This window comes from Herpailurus yagouaroundi, unplaced genomic scaffold, assembly GCF_014898765.1.
Source record: "Herpailurus yagouaroundi ecotype Mexico unplaced genomic scaffold, PumYag 100, whole genome shotgun sequence".
In the NCBI taxonomy this organism is placed as follows: Eukaryota; Metazoa; Chordata; class Mammalia; order Carnivora; family Felidae; genus Herpailurus; species Herpailurus yagouaroundi.
Window position 1 is genome coordinate 12,912,225 of NW_024412391.1, and position 13,050 is coordinate 12,925,274.

Here is a 13,050-nt window from a genome sequence, read left to right on the forward strand (position 1 = left end):
CATCAGGATTAGATGTTAAGAAATGGCTGGGAAAAATGAGAGAGAAAGTCTGGGAACCGCAAATGTTGATAGATAGGGCTTAGAAGAGCCCTGGTCAAGAGCAAGAAGGAAACTGTGCAGTGAGTGAGGAGTGGCTTCTCCGATGGGCAGCGCTGCGGCCCTTGGAGTGTCAGCACCATGCAAGGAACAGCTCACCTTTTAATCACTTAGACTTTTTGGCTTAAGTCTTTTAGGGATAGTTTCCTCTCAGAACATACCTCCATCTTTATGATACAATTTAGTGGGAAAATAAGATTTTTAGTTTCGGGGTCCAAATGTGCTGGAACATAACTGTTTTATAAAGTGAGCAATGACCCAGCATTTCTTTCCTGTCTCTGGGTTCCACGATTATTTGCACAGTGTACCTTCTTAATTATTTGAAATAACACTGGTTTAATTTTGAGAGACCTCGTAGATACTTTTGGCACCCAGGCCTACATACAAATAAACCAAAACAAGAAAGAAGGGAATATAGTTTGAAGTCCAAAAAGGGGTCCCTAGTGGGGGACTCCAGCATGAAAACTTATTTGGCTGGCATCACATATTTTGTTTTTTTTTTTTTTTCATTAAAAAAAAATTTTTTTTTAAACGTTTATTTATTTTTGGGACAGAGAGAGACAGAGCATGAACGGGGGAGGGGCAGAGAGAGAGGGAGACACAGAATCGGAAACAGGCTCCAGGCTCCGAGCCATCAGCCCAGAGCCCGACGCGGGGCTCGAACTCCCGGACCGCGAGATCGTGACCTGGCTGAAGTCGGACGCTTAACTGACTGCGCCACCCAGGCGCCCCTGGCATCACATATTTTGAAATGTTGAAGGTGAATGCCTTTAGATGGAACTGTCTTTCATACCTTTCCTTGCTGGCCTGCCCCGAGGCATTCATGGATGCAGCCTTCCTAAAATCTCTGCTGATCAGAGGTTTCTGGTCTTTTCAGACAACAGGGCATTCTTTGAGAGAAACCTCGCCCTTTCACTGATAATCTTCGCCAATGACAGATCTTTCAGAGTCCTCTTCTCATTGTATATGTGTTTCTTTTTCTTTTCTTTTTTTAGAGCTTTTTAATTTTTGTTTATTTATTTTTAATTTGAGAGAGAGCACGCACATGTATGCACACGTGGGAGAAGGGCAGGGAGAGAGCAGAGAGGGAATCCCAAATGGGCTCTGCGTTGTGGGGCTCGACCCCACAAACCTGTAAGATCATGCTCAAGCTGAAATCAAGAGTCAGATGCTTAGCCAACTGAGCCACCCAGGCATCTTGTTTCTTTTCCTTTTATGAACTCCTCTTGAGTGGGTCTCATGGCCCACTCTACATATTTACCCAATTCTTATGAGTGACATGTCAGGGAGGCAGCCAGACTGCCATCTATCTGCCTTATGTTGGATTAAATCTCATCAACCGGGAGCAGATGGCAGCCATATTGTTGTGCACCTAGCCATACACAGAGAAGCTAGGTATTGCAGCTTTAATCCAAAAAGAAAAGACAAGGAAAAAACCCCAAACAACTACAAGTTTTGAACTTCAAAAGTAGAGAGACACACACAAAAAACCCTTCACCCTTCCTTCCTCCCCAGATCCCAAGGGCAAAGGCAGGGTCTGACCTTCAAATATATATTGGAACTTATGCTGCTGAAGGCTGGCACTCATGGCCTCTTCAATGGCGCTGATGTCTTTGTTGAGCTTGACCACCAGAGGGTCATAATCCATACTTTCCACATTAGCGACAATGGCATAGTTCCCCTCCTTTGCAAGGGGGATGAGGTAATGGAAACAGTGAACCCTAAGAGAGGCAAGGATGGAGAGAGCGGTTAGTAACACATTTTCCTGACGAAAACGATAATCTTCTTGTGACAGAACACCCAAACACTTAAGGCAGCTGTGGCTCTGTACATATTTATGTACTCCTCTGCTCATTCCCTGGAAAGCCACCTAGCAAGTGAGAGATCTTGAGCAAGTCAGCTTCTGTGATCCTCACTTGCTTCATCTAAACATTGGGGATGAGGAGTAAATGAACTCTAAAATTCCTTTAAAAAAAAAAAAAAAAGAAGTTTATTTTTGAGAGAGGGTAAGGCAGGCAGTGGGTGAGCGGGAGAGGGCTAGAAACAGGGAGACACAGAATCGGAAGCAGCTCCAGGCTCCAAGCTGTCAGCACAGAGCCCGACGCGGGGCTCGAACTCACAAACCGCGAGACCAAGACCTGAGCCGAAGTCGGACGCTTAACCGATTGAGCCACCCAGGCACCCCTAAGATTCCTTTCAAAGACTGGATTATACACATACTGTGAAAAGCACTGTATCTTTCAGTGGATATTACTATAGTGAAAATGAGAGGCAGAGGTCACAGAGCTCTAAAGAGCAGGCTTTGGAATGAGACTACTTTGGTTTCAATTCCCAATTCCAACATGTTCTAGCTGTGTGATTCTGGGCAAGTTACTTTCTCGGTTTCCTTGTCTAGATGATGCCCACACCTACCTCATAAGGTGCTCGGAGGAGCTGGTGAACATAAAGCATACAGCACAGGCCTGGCACAAAGCAAGTGCATAGTAAGTGTTGGCTATCATTGCTATTATCATATTTATTATTATTCATCTATTACTTAAGTAAAATGCCAATATAAACTTATTTAAAAATAAAATTGTGCTCGGCCTTGGGAATGTGCGACATGATTTATGCCCTTAAACACTCCCTAGCCTAGTCGGGCAGACTGAGGAAAAAAAAAAAAAAAAAAAAAGAGAGAGACAGAGACCAAAAGAAGGCAGCGTCTCACTCAGAAGCACATGTATCCATGTGCCATGGAAACCTGCCATGGAGCGTCAGGACAGGTTCACAACAGGAGGTGATACTTAAGTAAGAAAGATGATCTGAATGAGCTTGAGGAAGGAGTGCATTCCTCTGTTGACATGGCCTGATCACTCTGACCATGCACAGTTCTTAGGGTCTTTTTGGTAGTTACTGGTAATTGCCAAAGAAGTCTGAGATGGGTCAAGACTGGCCACTCCATAACCTTTGTGTTAAGCTGTAATGAAAGCAGGTTTCAGTCCAAATAATTCTACCACACATATAGGCGTTTCTTAAAAAACCAAAACCAAAACCTTCTATCCGTTGGCAGGCACAGTTCGAACAGTCTTTCCTATAAGCTCAGTGAAGTCCTAATTATTGTTGTAGGTGCTCTGTCTGATCGTACCACGGCAGGTTCAGAGTCAAAATTCTGGTACCCTTCTAGTCTGCATTAAGTAAAAGGAAATACTCCTAAACAAACGGCTGCAAAAGCCTTGGGCCTTATCCGTAATGCTGGATCTTTAGGCTTGGCTTTCATCTTTCTTTTTTAAAGTAAGGTTTACTGAGAAATAATGTATCAACAGTAAAAAATCACCCTTTTTAGTGTATTTTGTAGTGTAGTTTTGACAAATCTACACAGTTGTACAATCGCCACCGTGATCAAGTTATAGAACAACAGCATCACTCCTAGAGTTCCCGTGAGCCCCTCTGCAGTCAACCCCTACCCATACTCCAAGGCTCTGGCAACCACTGACCTATCTAAGCTTCCTTCCTATAGTTCTGTCTTGTCCAGAGTGCCATATAAATGGAATCATAGAGTATGCAGCTTTCGGAGTTTGGCTTCTTGTGGTCAGCCTGAGGCATCTGTGATTTATCCACTTTATTGTTCATTCCTTGTGACTGCTGAGCAGATCTCCACCGTATGGAGGTACCACAATTTAACCATTCGCCCGTTGACATCTGGACTGTTTCTACTCTGGGGTGATATCACAAAAAGCTGCTTCAGGTACGGGATTTTGGGTAAATACAAATTTTCATTTCCAATGGGTAAGTACTAGAATCACTGGGTCATGTAGATAAGTATATTTTAATTTTATAAGAAACTGCCAAACTGGGGCGCCTGGGTGGCTTGGTCGGTTAAGCGTCCGACTTCGGCTCAGGTCATGATCTCGCGGTCCGTGGGTTCGAGCCCCGCGTCGGGCTCTGTGCTGACAGCTCAGAGCCTGGAGCCTGTTTCACATCCTGTGTCTCCCTCTCTCTCTGCCCCTCCCCTGTTCATGCTCTGTCTCTCTCTGTCTCAAAAATAAATAAACATTAAAAAAAAAAAATTAAAAAAAAAAAAAGGAACTGCCAAACTATTTTCCAAAGGTGCTATGCCATTTCGCTTTCCTACCAGCAGCGTACGAGAGTTCCAGACGCTGAGCATCCGCACCAGCACCTACTGTCACCAGTTTTTAAAAAGATTTTAGGGGCGCCTGGGTGGCGCAGTCGGTTAAGTGTCCGACTTCAACCAGGTCACGATCTTGCGGTCCGTGAGTTCGAGCCCCGCGTCAGGCTCTGGGCTGATGGCTCAGAGCCTGGAGCCTATTTCCGATTCTGTGTCTCCCTCTCTCTGCCCCTCCCCCGTTCATGCTCTGTCTCTCTCTGTCCCAAAAATAAATAAACGTTGAAAAAAAAAAAAATTAAAAAAAAAATAAAAAAAAAAATAAAAAGATTTTAGCTTTACTGAGGTATAACTGATCTATAATACTGTGAGACGTTGTAAGTACACATCATGATTTGATATACATATTCCTTGTGGAAGGCTTTCCCCAGTCTGGTTAATGAACATGTCCATCACATATTTATTCTTTTTTTTTTTTTTTTTTTTTTTTAACAATGAGAACATTTAAGTTCTACTTTTAGCATCTTAACAAATTTCAATTATACAATACAGTGTCATCAACCATAGTCACCATGTTTTAAATTAGATTCTCGGGCCTTATTCAAACCTTATAGCTAAAAGTTTGTACCTTTACCAACCTCTATTTCCCCTAATCCCAGCCACAACTTTCCTATTCTGTTTCTATGACTTTGACTTTTTTTTTTCAATTCTGCATATAAGTGCCACCATGCAGTATCTGTCTTTGTCACACTTAGTTCACTCTGCATAAAGCCTTCAGTGTTTGTTAGTTTAAAAAAAAATTAATAAAACACATCCTAATAGATGTGTACAGTGATATCTCACTGTGATTTTAAATTTTCAGTTTCCTAATGACTAATGATGTTGGGCATATTTTCATGTGCTTGCCTGCCATCCATATACCTTTGTGCTCATAATTCTTGCCCAACTTTTTTAATGGGTTGTTTTGGGTGTTCTTTATATGTTCTGGATACAACTCCTTTATTAGATATGCATTTTACAAATATTTTATCTCACTCTTTGGCTTGTCTTTTCATTTTAGTGATGTCTTTTTAAGAATGGTTTTCGGGGCGCCTGGGTGGCTCAGTCGGTTAAGCGTCTGACTTCCGCTCAGGTCATGATCTCGCGGTCCGTGAGTTCGAGCCCCGCGTCGGGCTCTGTGCTGACAGCTCAGAGCCTGGAGCCTGTTTCAGATTCTGTGTCTCCCTCTCTCTGACCCTTCCCTGTTCATGCTCTGTCTCTCTCTGTCTCAAAAATAAACGTTAAAAAAAATTTAAAAAAAATGGTTTTCAATTTTGATGGACTTCAATTTATCATTTTTTTCTTTTTGGATGGTGTTTTTCGGGTCCTATGTAATAAATCTTGGGCTACACAAAGTCACAGAATTCCTTTCCCTATGTTTTCTTCTAGAAGTTTTATAGTTTTAGGTTTTATAATTTTGTATAGGATGTGATGTATTCTTATAACCTGCTCATGCAGGGGAATCTAAGTATCTTGACTATCAGTTCATTTTCATTATCAGTGGTGATCTAATAGCTGCATCAACTAATGACTAATTTCGCCAACAAAAATTTATACTGGCATTCATCTGCTAATTGGCAAGGTGTATAGTGTTATCAAGATACTAGTAACTGCACTGGTTGCAGTGCCCTCCGGAAGGTGACCCTTCTGATAGAATGAAAGTTGACCAATCTGGGGTGGGATTCATGACTAGGGAAATTGATGGCTACTGTGGTTGACATTTAAACTGAGCAGCTCTTAGCTGAAAATAAGATCAAGCCATCAGTGCTAAGGTATTTTTACAGTAAATTACAGATGACATAACTCTAGCAAGGGAAGACTCTGGACAAAGGCATGAGGGTGTGAATGAAGGTTGGTTTTGAGGAATGACAAGTGGTTCCTTTTGGTATGCAGAGATCACATACGAAGACAGGGGCATGAGGTGAGCCTGGGGACATGGGTAGGTCATTCAGCTTTGGAGGCCATCTAAGGATTCTGGGTTTCATCCGAGAACGGCTTCCAGGGAGCCTTAGGAGGTGGGAGCCTTAGGATTTTAAGAGGTGGAATGATATAATCAGATACAAGCTTTGGCAAGATCACTCTAGCACAGTATAACGGGGGGGCTGATGGTGAAGAATGGGAGCAACTGAAAGGACAGAGACTGCTGGGGACATTCTCCTGAATTGGAGGGGAGCGCTTCTAAGATCCTGAAGTGAGTGGCAGAAGAGAGAAGCAAGACGGCTTTAAGGTACGCTCTTCCTCTCCCCCCAGTGATTAGAGGTGAAAAAGAAAACAGTCGCTGGCCAATGTCAAATTCAAAAAGTGTTTTCTTTGGATTCTGGCATGTTGTTGCTGACCTTAACACGACCTTGGCATTAAGGTTTTCTGCAAATATTGCTGATTACACAGCAGGGTGGTTGATTTTCAGAAAGTGCACACTCAGGATCCCAACAGTGACAGGCGATTGCTGTCGAACCCACTTAGAGCCCTCCTGATGGCGAGAGAAATCAGCCGATAAAGGTGACATTCTTGGCATCTTGGACTCAAATGGCAACTTAATTTTCTTCTTCTAAAGTTCAAATAGGAAAAAAAAAAAAAAACACCACCTCAACAATTTTAAATGGTCTCACCATGTCTTTCATTTCTTGGGGGTGTCATTTGCCTTAGGCTTCAAACTGTGGAAAGGGGCTGATTATTGGTTAAATGTGACCGAAAGTGACGCAGGTCAAATGTCAAATGCTCTTTGGACGGGTCCTTAAATGCAGAACCTACTGGATTTGAGAACACTTTCTGGCTTGAACTTTAACATGTTACAGAAAAATACAGGCTACGGATATAAAAAAAATTTGGTGAAAAAGACACACTTGGGCGTTTAAAATTGTTCTGGACTTCTTGCTAGCATTTTCCATACTTTTTTTTCCCTGTTAATTTCTGTGGTGCTATCTTATTTCAGTGGCTTCTGGGGTAAAAGTACCAGAGACAGTACCTAACCAGGCACTTCTTCATTGCACCAGCTCCTGAGTGACAGGGCCTGAGTTCTAATTCTCTTGTATGGCAGGATGGGAACAAAACAAACACTAGCAGATTCTGGTGACAAGGGTGATGCTGGGCATGCATCTCTGTACTTCTTAGACAGCATATGGTGAAAACAGAGTCTCCAAACCAATTCATTTTCTTGAAAGGGCAACAGGTTTTGGTTGGAGAAATAGCACGTGTTTTATCGAGGCTTGATTTCAAACCAGCTAATTCGCAAGAAGCATTCAGGTTTTTATTGAGCACCTACTATGTAGCAGGACTGTTCCAGGTTCTGGAGCCACAGGAATGAACAAGGCACACCTGATTCCTGACTTCTGGGAGCCGAGAGTCTCTTCCACGGTCACGCGCTGTGGATATCCAGAGCGCTCAGCAGTCTCCTTATTTCAGCATTATTATAGGACCGTGTACGGATCCTATACGTACGGCCTATTGATACAGTGTCATCAACCGTATAAACAGATGCACACAAAAATGCACATTCCTGTGACAAGGAATGAAGTGTGTCCACATTCATTATCTGAGCCATCCATGGAGCTTTCTGCCTAGTGTCATCTACCATACTTTCAAAGGGACAAAGACAATATGGAGCACATTCATAAGAAAGCAACCTGAAACCATGTTATAAGACGAAGGAGTTTAACTTTGAGAAAATAAACATGTTCAGTGCTCTGAGTGAAAGTCAAGGAAAGAGAATTCTGCATCCAGGACTCTCAAACTCGGTCCTTTTTGTTCTTCATTCTTACAATGACCTTTTTCTGTTTTTAAACGAATGTTGAAGGAGATAGAGCAATGGGCAGTTTCTTGTAGAGTTAACAAATAATGACTAAAACATGTTCAGCATTAAGAATAGTACTGTCATGATGTACCAAAATAAAAAGGACAGACTAGAGGTTGAGGATTTAAAAGACTTCCTCGGGGCGCCTGGGTGGCACAGTCGGTTAAGCGTCCGACTTCAGCCAGGTCACAATCTCGCGGTCCAGGAGTTCGAGCCCCGTGTCAGGCTCTGGGCTGATGGCTCAGAGCCTGGAGCCTGTTTCCGATTCTGTGTCTCCCTCTCTCTCTGCCCCTCCCCTGTTCATGCTCTGTCTCTCTCTGTCCCAAAAATAAATAAACGTTGAAAAAAAAATTAAAAAAAAAAATAAAAGACTTCCTCAAATGTGTTGAAAATCTCCCACTTGGAATTAACTATAGGACAACCAGCTAATTCTGAATGTGGAAGACGCTGTGCTCCCAACACAATCGCTAGCATAAATTCCAGGAGCTGTGATAGTAATTAAGTTGATGTTCCCTTGCTTTTCTGTGCAACCCGGGTAACAGAGGCATAAGAATGTTACTGTTTTTTGTTTTGGTTTTTGTTTTGTCTATTGCATTTATCTATTCATAGAAACCACCCGATTTATTTCACTGTCAGCCTGTAAGTAAACAGAAAACAAAACTACAAACTATCGTAAAACAAGTCAGAAAACACAGAGGAAGAGCCTTTCTTTCTGGACAGCTGCAAGTGAGAAACAAAACAGGAAATAATGCTGGGTAAAACATTTCAAATCTGCAATGCTTCTTCTCTTACTCCACTCACAAGGTGTTCATAAGCAATTAAGAAGTAACTCACTGGACAAGATAATGAAGAATGAAAAAAGCACGAGGCATACAAAAGAAATGACATCCACAATACATTGTCAATTTGGCTTTGCCTGAGCACACCTGAAGATATCCAAGTTCTTTTTTTTTTAATGTTTATTTATTTTTGAGAGAGAGACAGATAGACAGAGTGTGAGTGGGGGAGGAGCAGAGACAGAGGGAGATGTGGGGGAGGAGCAGAGAGAGAGGGAGACACAGAATCCGAAGCAGACTCCAGGCTCGGAGCTGCCAGCACAGAGCCTGATGCAGGGCTCGAACCCACGAACCGTGACATCATGACCTGAGTCGAAGTTGGACGCTTAACCAACTGAGCCACCCAGCACCCTAAAGGTATCCAAGTTCTAACTGGAGTCCAAACATGTGAACCAAAATCCTATTTACATTTTTTTGGACATTTATTCATATTTGAGAGTGAGAGAGACAGAGCATGAGCAAGGGAGGGACAGAGAGAGGGAGTCACAGAATCTGAAGCAGGCTCCAGGCTCCAAGCTGTCAGCACAGGGCCCAATGCAGGGCTCGAACTCACGGACTGCGAGATCATGACCTGAGCTGAAGTCGGACACCCAACCGACTGAGCCACCCAGGTGCCCCCTCCCCCCGTTTTTTTAAAAAACATTTATTCATTTTTGAGAGTGAGAGAGGCAGAGCATGAGCAAGGGAGGGACAGAGAGAGGGAGTCTATTTACATTTTCAAAAACTTAATATAGTAAAGACTCCAAACGAGAAAGCAAAATACTCCATAAACTTTAATAATGTTTCATGGTAATATAGAAGAAAATGTATCACCCTTTCTGATGTAATGTATATAGTTTCTGATCTTGAGTTTTCTGATCCTGAAGTCCCAAAAGTCTCTATCCAACTATCTGACATTGCTACCTAGAGGTCTAGGAAGCATCTCAAACTGAACGTTTCCAAGACGGAAGTCTTGGCTTCCACCCCTCTCTCAACCTTTCTCCTCCCTTCAGACTTTCTCACCTCAGTTAATGGCCCTGGCATCTACATAATTACTCTCACCCCAAAGCTGGTGGTTTTCCTTGAGTCCCCTCTTTCACTGCCACCAGCCCCTGTGCCCAATCCAGTTGATCAACACATTTCATCAGCTCTACCTTTGGGATATATCTCAAACCAACCCTTGGCACACCTCCACCTGTTACTCTGGTGCTCGTAACTGGTCTCAATGGTCGCTATGCTTCCATTCATATTTCTTCCTATCATCCCTTTTCCAAACAACAGTTAAGGTGCTCTTTTAAAAACGTAAATGCGGGGGGAGGGTGCCTTGGTGGCTCAGGCGGTTAAGAGTCTGATTCTTGGTTTTGGCTCAGGCCGTGATCTCATGGTTTGTGAGTTCGAGTCCCACGTTGGGCTCCACAGCTGGCAGCCCAGAGCCTGCTTGGGATTCTCTCTCTGCCTCTCTCTCTGCCTCTTCCCTGCTCATACTGTTGCTGTCTCTCTCAAAATAAATAAATACAAACTTTAAAAAAGGTAAATGGATGAAAGAGTGAATGAATGAATGAAGTTCTGTCCCTTGTCTACAACCCTTCTATGACTTCTTCATGCACTTAAAATAAAATCTGAACTATTTACTTGGTCTGAGGGTCGCTATAATGTGCCAGGCTTGGTGACCACACATGGTCGGGCTCCAGCCCGCCTCTTTATGTATCCCTTCCACTCCTTCCACCTCCTTGGTCATAGGGCTATGGTTATACCGGACCCCTCTCCATTCCTCAGCACTGCCAAGCTCGATTTTCTCAGGACCTTGGAGTGTTGCCCTCTCTGTCTGAATTCTTTTCTCCTAGGGCTTTGTACAGATGGCTCCTTCTTGTCATCCTGTCAATTTTCTCTGACCACACTATTAAAAAACAAAAAAACAAAAAAGCCAATCCCCCTTTGTAGTCAAACCCAGCTACTCTCTGCACTGTCCAGTATGACAGCACTAGCCACGTGTGGCTATCAAGCACTTGAAATGTGACCAGTCTGAATGTCAAGGTGCTGTAAGTGTAAAATATGCAAATTTAAAAGGCTTAGTACACAAAAAGGCAAAATAGCTCATCAATAATTTTCAGGTTAGTTACATGCTGAAATGATAATATTTGTGATACACTGGTTTAGATAAAACAGATTATAATTTATGTCTCTCTCTACTATTTCAAATGTGACTATTAGAAAATTTTAATTATCTATGTGGTTTGAACACATAGCTCACTTTACATTTTTGTTGGCTAGCATTGCTTGATTCCATTATGCTATTTTATTTTGTTTGTTGCACTTTTCGGAAATTATCTTTTTTGTTCACTCATTGGCCATATTCCCCCATTATAATGTAGCTCCATGAGAGCAGGAACCTTGAGTGTTTTTTTCATTGCCGTATCCCAATTTCTAGAACACTGCCCGGCACAAAGAGGGCACTCGGTAAATGTTTACTGAATGAGCAAACGATTGAAAACTTCCCAGTCTTTTCTTTCTACCATTTCCATAGTTGTGATAAGAGAGGCCAGCAAACCTAAGAATGTTCTACACTGCAGGGGAAGGAAAGAGTCCAAGAATATGGGGTGCCATATTCAAAGATGTTTGAAACTTTTCTCCTCAGTTATTATCTAACATAATCTCCTCCTGGGCTTTAAGTTCTTGTAGGAAGGGCCCATGGTTCTTGCATCCATACCCTTCCTTACTGATTAGCAGAGTATGTCGGTAAAAATATCAGTGACAATAAAGTTACCATAATCGCAGAGCTACCACACTTGAGCCCTTATTTTGTGGCCGGCATTGTACTTCTTATTTATTATTTCATTTATAAAGTCTCTAAGTGAGGAATTATTGTATTTTTAAGATGAGAAAACAGGACTAGTAAAGGTCACTAACTGACTTAAGATGGACTAGTTAGCTGGTAGGGACATTCAAATCCACATCATGCTGATGTCACAAGCCATGCAAACACTGAATCACCACGCTGACGATACAGCACATGCTGAAAAACTTTTACCGTGACTGATTAACACTAAAAATCACGTTCAGTGTAAAAAAAAAAAAAAAAAAAAAAGGACAGCATCAAAAGTTGTGGTGACACTCCCCAGAAAGCAGCAAGTGATTTATGAGCCACTGTGCAAAGAGCAAAGCCCCGGGCTTGGCTGTGTCGTACCTGACTTCCAGGTGTAGGACCAGCAAGCAGCGGTCAGCCATATCCTGGAAAGATCTGGCAAGTTCGCTCAGAGTCTGCATGATCTGCTCCGACACTGGGGGAAGATCCATGTTCACGTGGCTCTCTTGAGCAGGAGACAGCACTGAAAGAAGTGAGGAGAAAACACCAGTCACTGCACTAGGTGCCCACAGATTTGTTTGAAGCGACGCACTATTTTGTTGTTCATCGTGTTTTGACCAATTTGGCTAATGTCAGTGTTGGCAGCATGAGACGTCCAAGACATGACAGCCTACCTCTGTACTCGATTCAACACCGATCGTCTGCAATCAACTCACAGAATTATAGAACAGAAACTGAGAGCTGGAAGTGACTTTAATCGTCATCTGGCCCAACCATGTGGTCTCTGCTTGTGTCCCTTGTACATCTTCAAGTGGCTGTTGCGCTTCCGGTTGTATTACTCACACAAATGTTTACGAAAGAAAATTCGATACCTTTTAAGGCAGCCTACTTCATCTCTGAAGGATTTGACCATCCTTATCTGTTATCTGTTGCCGTTAATTTCTTTTTTTTAAGTTTGTTTATTTTGAGAGAGAGAGAGCACGCACATGCACACATGTGTACACAAGCGAGTGAAAGAGAGAGTGGGAGAGACAGAGAATCCCAAGCAGGTTCTGTGCTGTCAGCCGTCAGTGCAGAGCCTGACGTGGGGCTTGAAGTCATGATGCTGAGATCATGACGTGAGCTGAAACCAAGAGTCGGATGCTTAACCAGCTGAGCCACCCAGGCGCCGCTGTTGCCATTCAATTCTAATCACTGGCTCTGATCCTACCAACTTTGCAATCATTGCCCTATATGCTGGTACTTCAAGTATTGAAGATATCCCCTCTTTTGGCTTCCCTGAAGTCTTCCCCTTCCCAGGCTAACTGTCCCCAGTTTTTCAGGTATTCCTCAACTAATCAGATTGAATTATTTTATAATTCTCATAATTCTCTAACAAAAACATTCTGTCCCTTGAAATGTGTAG

General features: G+C 42.7%; 1 protein-coding gene across 1 annotated transcript in view; it reads right to left on the bottom strand.

The window, feature by feature from the left end:
• The window catches only part of EXOC4 (exocyst complex component 4), a 762,629-nt gene that overhangs the window by 61,222 nt on the left and 688,357 nt on the right, over window positions 1–13,050 (bottom strand). Inside the window, exons 15-16 of the mRNA XM_040471923.1 lie at window positions 12,027–12,168; window positions 1,639–1,817 (exon numbers count right to left, since the gene is read on the bottom strand). Of these exons, the coding sequence (XP_040327857.1) occupies window positions 1,639–1,817; window positions 12,027–12,168 (321 nt within the window). The remainder of the gene's footprint in view (window positions 1–1,638; window positions 1,818–12,026; window positions 12,169–13,050) is intronic.